The sequence below is a fragment of the Anser cygnoides genome, chromosome 8 (genome assembly GCF_040182565.1).
Source record: "Anser cygnoides isolate HZ-2024a breed goose chromosome 8, Taihu_goose_T2T_genome, whole genome shotgun sequence".
NCBI classification, from domain to species: domain Eukaryota; kingdom Metazoa; phylum Chordata; class Aves; order Anseriformes; family Anatidae; genus Anser; species Anser cygnoides.
Window position 1 is genome coordinate 31873786 of NC_089880.1, and position 15997 is coordinate 31889782.

At 45.6% G+C, this 15997-nt stretch overlaps 1 protein-coding gene across 2 annotated transcripts in view; it reads left to right on the forward strand.

Annotated features, from left to right (window-relative positions):
* PDE4B (phosphodiesterase 4B) overlaps positions 1 to 15997 on the forward strand; it is a 192026-nt gene that overhangs the window by 23025 nt on the left and 153004 nt on the right. For both annotated transcript variants that reach the window (XM_067001866.1, XM_067001867.1), the window contains 2 exons: positions 5288 to 5396; positions 7827 to 8062. In XM_067001866.1, coding sequence (XP_066857967.1) covers positions 5355 to 5396; positions 7827 to 8062 — 278 coding nt within the window. In that variant the 5' untranslated portion in view covers positions 5288 to 5354. The remainder of the gene's footprint in view (positions 1 to 5287; positions 5397 to 7826; positions 8063 to 15997) is intronic.

Here is a 15997-nt window from a genome sequence, read left to right on the forward strand (position 1 = left end):
TTTAATGATTAGGTTGCCGGAGAGAAGATGAGCCTTTGCAGTCCTCTTAACCTCGGTGCTAGCTCAGTAAGCAACCTGCTAATGAAAGTTAAGACACTGTGTTAATAAGGATAATTTACCCGGCGATAACATGGGCAGGGAGGTTTTTGAGAAGTTTTTTATTTGCCCCCGCAGTATCCTGCCTTTGACAGGACTTCCTCAGATATGTACGTGGAGTATCCTGGGTATGGCATTGCTGTTTTAAAATCAAAGACCCGATTTCATTTACCAACTGTAGGCAAATTTGCTGTTGTATTACATCACACAGAAGCCTTCTCGCTGAAATCACCTAACTCAGACTCGGTTTGTGCATCCAGCCCGCAGTTCACAGGGTGCCGGTTCCAGGAGAGCTTTGAGCAGTGGTGGAGGACAGAGGCGAGCAGGCTCGGCCCTGGTTGGGTGATACCGGTAGCTTGTTAGCACTCCTACAGCAAACGATTTGTGTGAGAATTGTGATTAAAAAAAACAAACTGCAAACAAAAACCTGGTTTGACCTCTCAGGGCAATTCTGTTTTCCTAGGTCCCAAGCATTGTGGCAGTAGATGCTCTTGCTTTTGCTTTGTGTGGTGCTGCAAGCCTGCAGTAGCCTTTCTGGTGATTGATGGACATGGGAATGGGCTGACTTTTCAGAGGAGTGAGTCTCCCGGGGCTGCCATAAGCTCTGCAGACCAGTTCAGTTGTTTCTGATCACAAGAACTGGCAGAAGACCAATGGAAAAAGCAAATAACTTTTTGCTCTCTAAATAGAGAAAAGGGCTGCTTGGGCAAATCTTACGTAGGTGTTTCTGGGAGACTGTGCGAAGGTAGCTGGACTGGATCGTGGTGGTCACCCAGCTAAAAGTTCAGGGCTCGGTGCTGGGGAACAAGAGCCGAAAGCCTAAGCTGGTGGAAGGGAAAAACGTGCGGGTGACTATTGAGTGGCTCAAGACTCTGTGTGTGTGTGTGTGTGGTGCAAAAAACCTAAATTCCTGCGACTAATTTTTCAAGGAGTGTGATTTCAGCAGAACCGCTTGACTGGTATTTCCCTGAAGGTGCTTTTGTTGTGGGTACAGCCTGCTCCTGCTGTGGGTGTGCAGCTCCAGCGCCGCTGTGCTGAGGGCCCTGACCTCATTTCCTTGCCTGCAAGCAAGCTGAACTTCCTAGCAATCTGAGGGCAAATACTGCTTTTTATTTTAGACTTGCTGGTTTTATTAAAAATAAAATGCGAAGCCATCACTGGTATCAATTGCTAGTTATATCTCAGCTTGTCTTTGACTAATGCTAAGTCCACGTAAGGTTTATTTTTCTTCCAGCAACCCTGTGCAATTTCCAGTCCACGTGCTTCGTCTGGGAGAACGAGATGTGAGATTGTCACTTTTTTTGGTGACTGTCACCCTGTCGGAGGATGCGCTTCGTCCTGTGAAGCTCTGCTGATCTCCAAAGAGAATCAGGTTATTTGAATGTGATCCCAGCTCGCAGGTGATGTAACTGTCTGTGTGGTCAGAGCAGCTCCTTCATCCCAGCCCTTTCCTTAGGAAGGCTTTTTTCGATCAATTTTCTATCAATTCAGCGTTCAGATCAGCTGCAGTCTTCCCGGCCCTGCCATGTCTGGGTGTCATCAGGAGGGGTGGGAGGGCGAGCCTGCTTCCATGTAACCCTCTGGCTCTAAACCTGCCTGTGCAGAGGCCGGAATGTGTGGGGAGACAGTGTCATGGTGAAACACGTGCCTGGTATTGCAAATCGTAGCAGAATTTGCACATCAAGATGCACTTTAGAAATTTCTTTAAATAGTGGATTTCACACTGGATGAATTCAATGGCTATTTTTAAAAAAGTGTGTAGGAAAAGTAGGCTTTATCACATGCATCCACGTAGTTTTATCCGCACCGCTGTCAGTTGCCAGTTTTGAACCCTGCTGTTAATTCACACCCCCAGTATCAGGCTTCATCACCCTGAAATCACAGCGGCAGTTACTGTCACGTCTGAACAACGTGGTCAAGGAGCACGAAAATGGCCAAGTGAGGACCCGGGTCAGCTCGGTGTAACCAGAAATCTCATACCTTCCTAAGACACAGGCCAGCAAAATGGATTAGACCCAGCCGTGGCACTGAAAGAATGCTTTCTTTGTCGTCTGATACCACATGCAAAGTCATTCCCTGTTACCCACACGTAGCTAGCCCACTGGGATCATGTCTTTTTGGAGAGTTTGGGTAGAAGAGAGGAATTCTTTGCCTGTAATTCATTTTACATGAATTAGAATACGTGCCTGGAAAAAAAAACACACTTCTGGTAAAGCCTCTTTGGGGTGGGGAATTTTTGTATTTTTGAATTTTTATTTTTCTTAGATGCTTGTCCCAGGTATCAGATCTTTTGTGTAAAGGCACAAGGAAAGAACGACTCGGATTTTACTGGTAGTTTGGTCATGGCTAGTGGAAGTCTTAGGATTTTTCTTGGTATCAGAAATGCAGTCCGTATTGAAAACAATATATGAGGTTTTTTATAATTGTTCATGTTCTGCTTAAACTTACTTTGGCAAACTGATAAGCATTTATGAAGGAGGGGCAGTTGTGCTGTGCGAGGGCTTTGGCTTCCACAGAACCAGCTGCTGGTAAACCTGGTCCCTTGCTCCCCACCTCGTATCCAGGGTCTGTTCTGATCCCGGAGTTCAGCACAATTTCAGAGACACCCTTAAACTCGCATTCTTTCAGATTTCTTTCCAAAGATGTTTTCCTCAGTACTTGTTTCTTGCAATTATTTCTTTTATTTACGCTCTGTTACTTCTCCCAGTCGTGCTCCCTGCGGTCAGTAATCCTCGTGGCATTTCTTACCGTGTCTTCTCACCAGTGCGCCCCGTGCCCGCGTTCAGGATGTGGAAGGTCGTTCATCGCTCTCAGAGACTCTGTACGAACTATTTAGGTTGCCACTCCTATATGAGCTGTGTAGAGTTGGTCGTTTTAGTCTCTCTGAATTACTTAATCCATCAGATCTTAACAATTTCCTCCCGAGGCTGACCGCCAGCCCGAGGCACGGGGCCCTGCGAGCGTCTCTCTCCCTGTGCCCCAGCGACACAGCTTTGAGCCTCTTCGCTGACAGCAGCCACGTTTTGAGGAGCTCTGAACCTCCGAAGCGTGCCGAATTCCAGCGCCTGTGTGAAAACAGGTAGTCCTGTCCAGGAGGGAGCTGTGGTGCGTGTCCCGCGTTAAGGCGCTGGGGATCCAGCTGTGCCAGGGAGCTGTGAGCTGCTTGTTGTGCCACTCAGGAGACCGCTTCCTCCTTTTGTTCCTGCTCGTGAATTTTGCCTCTGTGTTGTAGAGCATTGCATATTATTTTTGGCAGCAAGTAGTCATCACGCTGGAGTTACTCTTCCTGCTCCGTGAATTCATGCCGCTGTCTTGGGCGTCGTTACTGGTGTCTCATCTCGTTTGCTGTCCGCTGTCTTTTTTGGATTCCTTTTTTGTAACACGGCTGCATGGCTTCTCCCAGGTGTTGAAGATGGATTCAGATTGTTAAGTTTATTCTAACGTTTTTTACTGATAACGTAGTGTGACTTCTGTGCTGTCAATACAGTGTGAACTTTTCTTACTGCTGGGCTGCTCATCTAATTAATTACATCAGGCCTTACAAGCCAGGTAAGGTTTGCAAGGAGAAGCGGCACTGCCGGGAAGTAGCCTGGCCAGATTTTGTGCCCTGGTTCCCCGCCTGGAGGCTGTTCTCTGCCCTCTGCTCTTCCTTTTTTTCGGAGGGAAGCCAGTGAGGCACTCAGGCAGACGAATCCCCCTGCTCCTTCCCAGTGCTCCTCCGTGCAGGGCCGCAGGACGAGGCGCCCAGCCCCGCGTGCTGGCGCTTGTGCAGAAATGGCTGAGCGCGTCTGGCAGGGATCTGAGCGCGCCCAGCGCTTTGGCTGGCGATGAGCGGGGACGTGCGTGTTGCATGTGTGAGCCCCGAGGAGAGGAGGGCAGCTGGAGGCGCCTGTGTCACCGCCGGAGCTGCAGTCAGCCTCAGCCACTGCGCTGGTTCTGTGGCAGGGTTTGGTCTGAGTTTATTTTGATATTTTTTCTCTCTCTCTTTTTCGTTTTTTCCTCCCGCAGCGTGGTCTGGTGCAGAGGGAAGCAGGTTCATTCCCTGCTTTCCTCCCGCAGGGAGCAGCAGACGAGCGGCTGGCTGCTGGAGGCTGACGCTGCCGTAGGCCTGCGAGCAGAGGCACCGCTCTTTCACTCCCATGCTGCGCCTGAGACTTAGCGTGCATTTGCTGTCCCCTTTTAAAATTTAAATAGGTAGTGGTGCGAGCTGAACAGCGTTTCACCTGGACGCAGTGGCGTTAAACTAAACGCGAGCCCCCTGCAGCACGGATGCGTGGGGGCCGTAAGCCGAGGCACGCTGCCCTGCCTGAGCCTTCTCCCCGAGCTGCCGCCGCAGGTGGGGACCCGAGGGCGGGTTTGCCCACCCAGCAGCGCTGTGCGAGGTGGTGCTCAGTGCCTGCCCTGCCGTGGGGCTGTGCACTAAGGGCAGGGGTACGGGCTGCTGCTTTCTGCCACGCTGTGTGCCAGGGGAGAGCACCGGGAGCCGAGCTGCGGTGCCACGTCCGCCCCTCTCCGGCTGGGTGCATATGGCTGGATTTGTATGAGCAGTAAATCCGCAAAGAAAAAGAGCAGGGGGCTCGGGAACCCTGCAAAGGGGCTCGGGAACACTGCAAGGGGGTCATTCCCCTCTGCTGGTCGCCCCTGCTGCCTCAGTGCTCATCGGTTCAGCGTGGCTGCGGTGCCACCCTTGCCAGAAGGACGCGGTTTCGTGGCTCAAGTGCTCGTTGTGTGCGTGCCAGCCTGATAGTAAATAATGCCAAGATTTACAATTAATTCTTAGAACCAAATGCAAATGCAATTCTTAATTATGGTTTTTCGGACTGGCTTCTGTCAGAGCCAGCTCAAGCCTTTCTCTAGGACTTCTTGTACTCTTGAAAAGAGCTCAATTAAGGAAAAATCTGCTGCAAGTGGAACCTGTTAGCTTTGATCCTGTATCACTAGATATGTTTCAGGGCTTGCCTAGATTATAGAGCCTTGTGAATACCGATTACTTTTAACAAGATTTGAGTAGATGTTAAATTACTCTTTCACTAATGGAGAGCTACGCTTGCATAACATCCGCTGCCAAGTGTTACATGAAAATGGGCAGTAAGTTATGAATCAGCTGTGATATCAGCAGTTAGCTGCATAGTTTGTCATCAAAAAATGGTTTGTTATTCAAAATTACAGCTGCAGCTGTTTTTTCTTTCAGGTTGCTCATCTGAAGAAATCGGATTGAACAAGAAGTTCATATAGCAGGGTGCACTTTAATCTCAATAATGAAGAAAAGCAGAAGTGTCATGACAGTGACTGCAGATGAGGTATGTTTCTTCAAAAGGTGTGTTTTATTTATCCCAATACTTTATGGAAGTAAGGTCAAAAGTTTGTTCTTTTCTTACTTTGTAACTATCAGCTGACTTTGCTTCGGTCACTCATTGATTTTCTTACAGTTGCTTGCAGCTCATACACTAAGCATAAAATAAGGGCCACACACTTAAAAACAAAGAAGAAAAAACAAACACCCACACCATGAGTTCTGAAGAGTTTTATGCAGAGCTCGTACTTCATTATTCTTTGCTCTGTGCAATAATGACATCTGGGAGGACTGAACATTCACTTCCATATCTTGTGGAAGCTCTGTTCTGGATCCCATCTTTGTGCATGTGTAGTTTTATACTTGCAAGCATTTCGACATCTCTTGCTACTGTAGTTGCTGAACACCTAATGTGATGCATGTGTTATTCCATTACTACACTTGCTAATCATCATCGTAATCCCCTATTAATTAAATGCCAGTTCCCGTTCTCTGGAGAAATGCATCAGCTTGTAATGACGGCATGATAACTGCAGCGTTAATTGTCTTGCTTGTCACAGCTGGGACTCTCCAAAACTGGAAAACCACAGGAATGTATAGGAAAATACAGTGGAGGAGTAGAACTTAAGTGTATCCTATAGCACTCCTCCAGTAGATAAGTGATTCTTTTACACTCTTAGACCATACGTTGCACTGCTTCACGGTCAGTTTGCCTGCATGTGATGCTGGGGTTGCTGTAGCCATCTCAGTCCTTGCTGATAATGAAAACAGGCATCTGACATCTAATGGGAAGTTAGAACACTCTGCTGTACGTTTCTTAAATAATAACAAAAAGAATAGTCTTACAAAAATTATTCATAAAGGCATGTCAAGTCAGATCCCCCTGTAGAAGCCAGGCTTTTCTTTCTGGGCTTCTTAGGAATACTTTTGACCAGATTTTAGGCTGTGGAAGAGTAGGGTTTGTATCACTGAAGCTCTCTAGGATGTTTTTGAAAGCACAGCATGCCAAATATTTAAACTTCCATCTAGGTCATTATGATTTTGATGTTTTAGTAACTTCAGGGCCCTGCACCAGCGTGCCCTGTAGCACTTCAGACTACAGTGAAGGAGTGCGGTAACCGTGGGCCGTGTTGTTTCCTGTCTGGATGCTTTGCATGGTTGTGGGATGGGCAAAAAAGTAGGGAAAGTTGAGCAAAGTGGTGATGTGCCATTCTCATGTCATTCTTGTCTCACTCCTGTGTTGAGAGTCCTTGCTGCAGTAAGAGAGCAGGCAGTACCGTAGTCTCGTGTCTATGGAGAACATACTTTCCATTAGAAGCTATGAGGCAGTGGTGGCCTCGTGCTACTTTGTAGTTGTTCCTGAAGGACCTAGGAAGTGATTATGGAAACTTACACCACTCGTTTATTTTTCAAAGTTACCAGTTACCTGTTGTCACTCAATGCTCAACATGTTTCCCCAGCGGTGAGGCAGATCCTTCCACGCTCAGTGCTGGCTAGAGAGGTGGAGGAAAGGATGCAGTGGTAATAGCTGGACCAGAAAGTGAACCTAGGGATTTGGGGAGGCTGGAAGGTGGGCTGAGGGAGGTCTGAGAAGGGTGGAGAGAGCAGGGAAGAGATCAAAATTCGGAAGCAGGTAGAAGAAGTGTAAAAATGTAGAGAGGTGGTCATATATATACGTGCCTATTACAATAACCCTTCAGTTTAAACTGCTCACAACACAGAACTATTCTCATTTGCATTGGACCAGCTAAATTCTGTAATACCAAAAGTGATAGCCTTCTTACAGTGCTGTTCTGCTCTGGGAAAACCTCCGGCTTGGATTTGGGAAGAATGATGGCCAGCTCTGTGATCATGTTGGCGCTTTGAGATAGAAATAAATAGAAGCTCTGAGAGAAAAAAAAAAAAAAAAAAACAAAACAAGCAAACAAACAAACAAAAAACCTATTTCTATTAGAAATGACAAGCACAGGGGGTAGGGTAGCCCAGCAGGAAGTTCTTCTCACCGAGTCGTCAATGATTCAAGATGTACCTGATTCAAGATGTACACTTCTCTGTGCCTGGTGAATCATCAGAAGAAAAAAGTGGCAAACCAATGTGTTTGTGCTGTGGAGTGGAATGATACGTGAGATGGATGTTGAGTGGACTTTTCTCTGAAAAAGTGCAAAATATCAAAAGTTTAATATATTACCAAAGTGACTTGGATTATTGAAGTGTTTGTTTAGATTAGAATTTAGCCTAGACAAGTTATGAATGAGTTTTCAAGTTAATTCATAACTTGATAAAATAACAATGCAACGCAGTCAGACTCTGCCAGGATTTCATAAAACAGTTATCTTTTGTGAGTAGCTGTGACTGTAGAACAGTGTAATTGAGTGTGGTTTATTCGCGTGGAAGAAACTGATTGTTTGAAGAATTTCGTTGGCTTTTCTCTTTGCAGAATGCTCTGGATTACCTGGAGTGTGGGCTGAGTAAGTCCTACAGTACTTCCAGCCATGCTCTGGGCATAGACCTCTGGAGAGGAAGAAGGTGTTGTTCTGGCAATTTGCAGTTACCACCGCTATCCCAAAGACAAACGGAAAAAGCAAGGACACCCGACAGAGACATTGTCTGTAGACCAACAACTCTGCCTTTGTTGACACCTCCAAGTATTGCGATCACCACTTACCAAGACTGGTAGGTTATTTTCCTTATGAACCTCATGTGGTTGTTTATTTACGGTTTGCTGTTGTTTCCTATTTTATTTTTTTAATTTTTTTTTTCTTAAAGGCACTAAATAATGTGTATATTAATCAGTATTGTTGACGTGTATCAGTTGGTGTATCGTGGACTTCTGTTTGCAGAGTAATTGCCAGCCCTTTTTGAAACTCTTCTTTTGTTATGGACCTCTTCTGTTCACTTTTTTATGCATTTTTTTGAAACTTTTGTGTTGTAAATTCTGATCTTGGTGAAAGGATTTGTGTTATTAGCTTTCCACCCGCAGAAAATGTGGATTGCTCAGGATGGCGATAAACTCTTTTAAAACAGTTCGAGGAAAGAGGCTTTAGCTCTCTGGCTGTTTTCTGTGAAAATGTTAGAAGGAAGGCTTGGAAAAGCATTTGAATCTGGTGTTAAGCTAAAGAAAAGTCCTGAAGAAACTATAGGAGAGCTGATAAAAGGGGGTTGCGAAGAGGTGAGTTCCAAAACAGAAACTGAATGCTAAGTGCCAAAGCAAGGAAATTCATCTGGAGAGAGGAGAGTTAGACAAGTAAGTGTTCATGATTTGGCATTGCAATGATAGAATTTAATGACAAAATAAAGTCAGATGTCCAGCTTACCATATGATTTTTGAAATGGCATTGCTATGCAATGGTAAACACCGTCCTTTTAACTTAAAGTGTGCTTTGGGTTCTAGTTTTTAAATAATCCGTTCTCCATTTCATTTTCTGGCTGCAAGGTGTATTCACTTCGTTATTTCAAAATCTGAATCTGGTTTTAGCTTCTGTTAAGCTCAGCACTCTTTTTGGAGGACCTCCAAAATTCCTTTGTTACGGTACTTTAGGAAAAACAGTTTTCCTATTGAAAATGGGATTTTAAACAATGCACTTGACATAAGGAAATCAAAGAGGAATTAACAGGTGTTTTTGCTCAATATTTGCATTTAACTGCTGTGAATAAAGTTAAAAAACGAGTTATCTAATTTCAGATGGATCATGTGTTTTGACAGTAAAAGGTTTGGTTCGCCTTTTTTGAGCATTTTAAGTGTTTCCCTCTCATGCACGTTAAGCAATTTGTAATCTTGTCTACAAGATGATGTAGAGCCTATTCATAAGGTGTGGTTTTGAGAATGAATTAATTTTGGTCTTTGAATAAACCTTCATGCATGACTTAAGAAAATGCAAGGACTTGCAATGAATTTATGATTAGCTTCATCGGGACACAAGGGGGCATTGCCGCGCCTCTCTCCCATTACAGGAGAATCAGTGTGTATTGTACGAGGTGTGTTTTTTCTGGAACAGTATGCCAGTCAGAGAGAAGGCACTTACAGCTGATACTCGGGTTAGTGTTATTTCTTTGTCATTATTCATAAGTAAGCAATTAGCTTCTGACTTCTTAATTTTGCTTGAATCTTGCATATCTGTTTGTAGCCATATAGAAAGTCGGTGTTGCTGGTTAGCGTGACTCTTTGCAAGCAGAGTGCTGTTCCAACACACCTTAGCACACAGGTGTCCTTGTGTCTCCATCGCCTTTCTGACCCGGGCACCAGCTAGACTGACTGCTCGTACAGTTGGCAGAAAGTGGGTCTAAACTGCCCCATTTTCTGTTTAAGTTCTGGTCATCAAGGGTCTCGAATAGGTTGACCCAGTTCTGTACCCCATGCTGGGCAGCTGCTTACCTACAGGATTTCAGGTTACGTGGGGCCTGAGCGTGCCCTGAGGGAGCGCAGCCGTGCTCGAGACGTGTCAGTGTAGGAGTGGTACAAGATGGATCTGGTCCCTAAGCTATTTTGGCTTCTATGCCATGGTACAGTCCTGCACGAAATACACTCCAGAGGCAGCTTGTATTTATACAAGCCCAGTTTGTGCCATTCTGTTGGAACAGCCTTGGAATGATATGAGCATTAAGAGACAGTGAGTGGGCAATAAAATGATAGGAAAATTTCAGTGTAGATAAATACAAAGTGATGTATGTGAGCACGAAAGGATCGTAGCTGCAAAGCAATATTACTGCTCAGCAGCAAAATCCTCGGTACAGGAGAGAAGTCCGATGGAATTGCAAGGTCAGTGCTCGTTAATGGTGAAAAAAGCAGATCAAAAGTTAAGGATCTAAAGGAAAAGAACGGAGGTTAAAACAGGCAGCATCAGGACGCCGTGGCAAGAGCCCATTATTTACTACGTTTAATTAACTACCATTATTACTAGTGCGCTAGGAATGCGCGGGAGGCTGGAGCTGTCCCGCATGGAAAAGACACAGCTGAGGAGAGGGATGAGACAGACATCTTACGAGCGGCGTGAACAGAAGAGGTAGCTGATCTAACACCACTGCTCCGCCGCTGAGTATTCAGGTCGCGCTGCTTTAGGCCTGTAACCCCTGTCTCTGCGCTATGGAAAGGGTTCCCTGAATTTATTCCTTGGATTGAGCTTCGGGACCCAGGCATTTCCTGGCCTCTGCGTATGTTCCCTGAGGTGCAGCCTTCCTATGGCTCGTACAAAGTAAGTTTGTTGATGCTGTTATAGAAATGATTTTTTTGGGCATGCGATAGGAAACTCTCCACTGACATTTAAATGTAAGTGGCATTGGTTGAGGACACTTGGGGTTCACACAAGTAAAATGCATAAATAATATAAGGGCCAGACTTGGGTTTTCTATAAGGCATATAGGGTGCATAAGATTTATCGTGATTTAAAATGACATTCACTTAGTATGGTTTTTTTTCCTGAGGACTCACAGAGTTGTAGCGTGGAGACACTCTCTAGAAGACTCGTTCAGAAGTGTGTAGGTTTACCTGAGCTTTCTGCGAGCTATTTCTGTGCATACAAAATCCCGTAGACGGTTGCAAAACACCTCATTATTATGACATGAAACATGAGTCTTTGAAATAATGTCATTATTTCATTTGTCGACTGTGCGCAAATTTCTCTTTTCATTTTTTTTTTAATGACTGTAAGTTTATAAAAGAGCTTCCTCGTGGTATCAGCTGACTTTCCTTTCTGAAACACAAATTCCTCGTTACACTGTTATATTTGGTATTTCTTCAGGAGTGCACACAAAACATCTATAGGAGACGTTGTCTCTGTCACCTAGGCAGGTTTGGTGGAAGTGAGGCTTTGCATGGGCATTACGAGCTGAACAAAGAAATCCCTTTGGTTTGGGGTTTTGTTTCCTGTTTGTGCAAGCCATTGTTGTCTTTGTAGAAATTTATCATCTTAGCCAGAAAAGCAATAAGGTGGTTTGTGGAGACGCAGGGATAAATCAAAACCCTATCGCCAAAGGATTGCTCTGAACGGTGAATGCTCTAAAGGGGTGCAAAACCTCTGCCTTTGCTGGGGTCACTTCGCTCCTGTTAAATCCATCAAATCCTTGGGAAAATGCTTGCTGCGTGTATTTGGGGTGTGTGTTCTGCTGAGCCAGTTTCTACCAGTTTTTCCATTTCTTATTGGTACAAAACCCTCTGCTACACGGGGTATGTTAACTTCTTGGAGGGCAATGGATAGGCTGAGATGACTCTGGAGGTAATAATTAAAGGAGTTCTGTTGACGTCCAAAGATGTGAAAATAGATCAATGGCTAGGAAGGGGAAAAAAAAAAAAAACCCAAATAACAACAACAACAGAAACTAAATCAACCCCTCCCAGCCTCAATCCCTACGTACCTAAAAGATCTCAGCTGATTTCCAGCAGCACTTGGTAGAGTAAGATCACAATCTAAATGATTGTGCTGCCTGTTGACCACTGCAGGATGCCAACAAAGCAAGTAGGATTAATTCTGGTACACGTAGTAGAGCTCAGGTGGGGATTTTGGAATAGCCGTGCATCTTGCACAGAGCTGTACGTTACCAAGCTCTGCAAAATCTTGCATCTCGTTGGAGAATATAGCCAGATTATACTGCAGTGGCTTCAAGACTTTGTTTCCTTTTAAAAATACTGGTCACTGTTGGTCAGGTGAAATTTGGTTCTGCCATCACTGTAGTAGTACAACATTCATCTGCAGCACCAGTGCTATGTTCGAGGACGTGCTGAGAATGTGATTGTGGAAATCCAGCTGTTCCTGGGGTGGCAGGGACTGTGATTTGAAGAAAGGCATAACAGAGTTCAAATGCAGAACGTGTTATTTGGGAGGGGCAGAGGGAAATAAGGCATAGCTCATTCCTTTCATAAGTGTTTTTCTGCCACATTTTTTCAGGAATCACCCAAAATTCACCTTCCGGTGGTAATACAAAGGTAAGAACTATGGGAGGCTGAGCCATGACTTACATAACATTTTAACTGAAGATACATGGGGACCTAAAAATAAAGCAGCTCCTGAGGGTTCTCTCTCTCTTTCCCTCGCTCTCTTTAATGTTAGAATTGTATTTTCTGGAGACCAGTGCTGCTGTAACCAATAAAGAGAAAAATGGGCAGGCTGACTCCAAAGCAGTACCGTTAAGCTGGCTGTGGTGGAATAACATTTTGTGTGAAAATGGCAAGGCAGTACCCATACTAAATAGCTTCTGTAATTTGTACAGGGGAAGAGGGATACAGGATATAGACCTTCACGTGGCAGTCTGAAAGTAGAAGCCTTATAAGCAGCTTTCGTACAAATATTGTCCATATTTTCATAACAGTTGTCAAAATATTTGCAGCAATCCTTTTCCATGTTTCATAACTAAAGCTTTGTGATGATAAATCCAGGCAAGAGGGAAGAACAAAGGTGTGAACGATGCATTTGTAGCTACACCTGGAGCATTCAAAATAATTCTCTTCCCCTGTTCTTTGATCCTTACCAGCTCCTGGGTTGGGTTTGGCAGAGAGCACTTCTCCTTTACACCATTTCCATGTGTTTGTTTGGGCCATGGAGATGCACTGACCATCGTGCATCAAGTTTCTGTGGTGAAACAAAGCTGTTTCATGGTCATAAGGAAATAAGCTGTTTATAATAATATAATATAATAATACGCAGGGAATATGGCTGTTCCAAGCCAGAAGGAAATAAGGCAGTTTTGAGAATTCTGTAAAGAGTTGATATGCTTAATATTAAATAAACAAATGAGTGCAATTTTTCAGGGCATAGAAATTCTGTTAAACATTTAGATGATGGTGTTAAATGTTGTATTGGAACATCTGTGCTAATTGTCCAACACAAACCACGCCTCGCTCTTCTCTGAGAAGTAAATAAGAACTTTTGAGGTTTGAAGGAAGTTGCAGCCTAACAGAATTGGTTGCTCTTCAGGTTGTGTTCTTTTCACTTAAAAAAAAAATAAATAGAAGAAGAAGAAGAAAATAAATCATTAATCTTTGCTTTTAAGGAATTTTTTACAGCACTCACGATTAACCAGTAAACTACAGTGTTCTGTGTGTTTGTAAGCTTGTTGCATTAGCGCTGGTCATTTGCCAGTGCAAACTGGTGGTGGTCAAAATCTGGAAGCAAAATAGGCTTGATCCTATTTTCCGTGTCCATCTGCAGCTTGCCGAAGCAGGTAGGAAGCGGGGACGTGCGAAGGGCACGGGCTCGGTGCATGGCTGCAGCGAGCAGCACGGTGCAGCGCTACATCATGTGCAGCGTCCAGGCCGGTGCCTGCAGTGCTGCAGGTTGTTCTCCAGGTGGTGATAGCGGGCAGCACATTAGATGCAGCATTAAAACCAAAACAACAAAATTCGGTGTGATTTTGGGCAACTGAGTCCGAGGCCGCGCCTTCAGCAGACGCTGACCTCAGCTCGGGCTGGGCTCGGCCGCTGTGAGGCTGCCGTGCTGGCGGTGCTGAGCCAAGGGGTAGGCACGGAAAGTTAGGATGTGAAAGGGAATGGAGGTTTGCTCACCCCGTGAAACAGGCTGCAGTTTCGTTTCATAGATCATTTCAAATACAGCTGGATAAGAGCTGACGACATATGCTGCAACCCTAGAACAGGAGAAAAAATAGATGAGCTGGCTTTGTGAGAAATGAAAACCTAGAGGGGAAAATAAACAAAAACACGCCTGTACTTAAAAATATTTAAATGACAGACTGGTTGAGGTTGGAAGGGACCTCTGAATGTCATCTGCTCCAAGGTGTTTATTACTTATATAAATCCCATCCTGTTCTCTTGTAATGAAACAGGATCGGTTCTTCTGATTGAACATGCTGCCTGTATTTCAAAAGTCTGTGCTATGCTTCCAGAGCACGCGTGAATCCTGAAAAAGGAGGAAAGGAGGTCAGCTGTATTCCTCATAACATATTGTATATTCTACAGGGAAGGTAGTTTTTAATTACATTGTGGTGTTTCTGGACGATGTGTATGGTGATGTAGGTTTGAATAACGGAATTACTGGGATTTGTTCTAGGTCTCTTAACAACAAGAAAGATGTAAGAGACTGGGATGTACGAGATGAAACACTGGGAACGGTCCTAAAAGATTTTACCTGCTCAGTGATTTTGTTTGTTCTTCAGTGGAGCTTCCTTTGAAATGTTACCTACTGCATTTAAGAACTGCTCGTTCCTGGTGCTGAACACCGGGTTTCGTAGGAGCTTGGGGTGCTGGGAGCCCCTCAAGATCGTCTCTGAAAAGCTGAAAGCGTTCTGTGTCGATATACTTCCTATGGTGTCTAGAGGTAGTTCATAAATATCCCATAAAGAAGCTCACTGAGGTTTAAACCTGTTTGGGTTCGGCAAGGTGGGAGGCAGGGGGGTATCTGTCTAGTATGAGAAGAAGAAAATTCCTTGAATTTATTGTCATTGTTGCTCCCCCTGCCCCAGCTTCCCTTTAACACCTCGCGGAGACGAGGAGGAGGAAATCAGATTGAGGCAGTGCGGAGCAGTGTCTTCTCTCCATGTCGCTGGTTACCCTCAGCGAGGTGTTTCCCCCAGGGAATATCCTGTCCTCATCGACCCGGCTGGGGCAGGGTGCTGATCCTGACCAGCAGCTGAGCAGAGGACCGGAGACACGAAACCGAAGCGCGGTGCGCTGTCACCATCAGCCCTTGGTCTTCCCAGCTGTGACTTGGAAATGCAAGCACCTCGTGGTTTGTAACTGGATTTCAAGTGTCTTCTGCCCGGTGTGCTGCAAGCGGGTCGGTAGCTGTGCTGCCTCCCAGCTGCGAGGCCGAAGCCTCGGGTAGGCAGCAGAGTACAGAGGAGAGCTCCTCGGCTGGCGTCCCTCTGTCGAGCCCTGAAGCCAGCTGCCTCCCTCTGCCAGCTCTGGAAGTACGGTGTGCAGGGACAGCGTTAAACCGGGAGGGATTTGTGCTGTTTCCTCTTGTTTCCTCTTTGTCGGGATTGCCTCGCTGGCTGTGAGCACGCGGCCGCTCTCCCTTTCTGGCCAGCGCAGCACCTCTGAGCTTGTAGGCTGCCCTTGGACCCTAGGTCCGGCCTGGGAGACGAGCGGCTTCCAGCTGACAGGAGCTAGGCGAGGAGCCGTATTTCTGCGTTGTTTCTCGTTTCAGGTTTTCAGCAGGAGCTGAGCTGTGTTCAGCACTCCAGGGCGTGAGTATGGGCCATGTGCGGAGGGCAGAGGAGAGGTGCCAGCCGTGCGCTCATGGCACAGACCGCGGTGCCTGCAGGCAGGTGGTGTGGCCCCCGGTCCCTCTGACGTTCTGCTGCAAATCCTGCAGACCTTCCCGTGAGACTGAGTCACAGGAATCCTCCACAATGGGAAAACTGGTGGGCAACCCGAATACACGGGGCTCGCCGCTAGCTCGTTGTACAGACAGCAGTTGGGTACGGCCGCAAGCCCAGTGCTGCGGAGATAAGGCGTTATCTCTGAGTTATCACTGCAGCTATTTCTCAGCTAAGAATATACAGATAAGCGTTTTGACTGCCTATTTTTAGACATCGTCTGGAGCTGTTTTTTTGAAGTTCTTGGATCTTTGTCCCAGTTGGAATATTTTTTGATATTCATGTTTTCCAGAAGTTCTAGATAGGATAACTATGATTTATATGTGGTATAGTTGGTACAGGGGA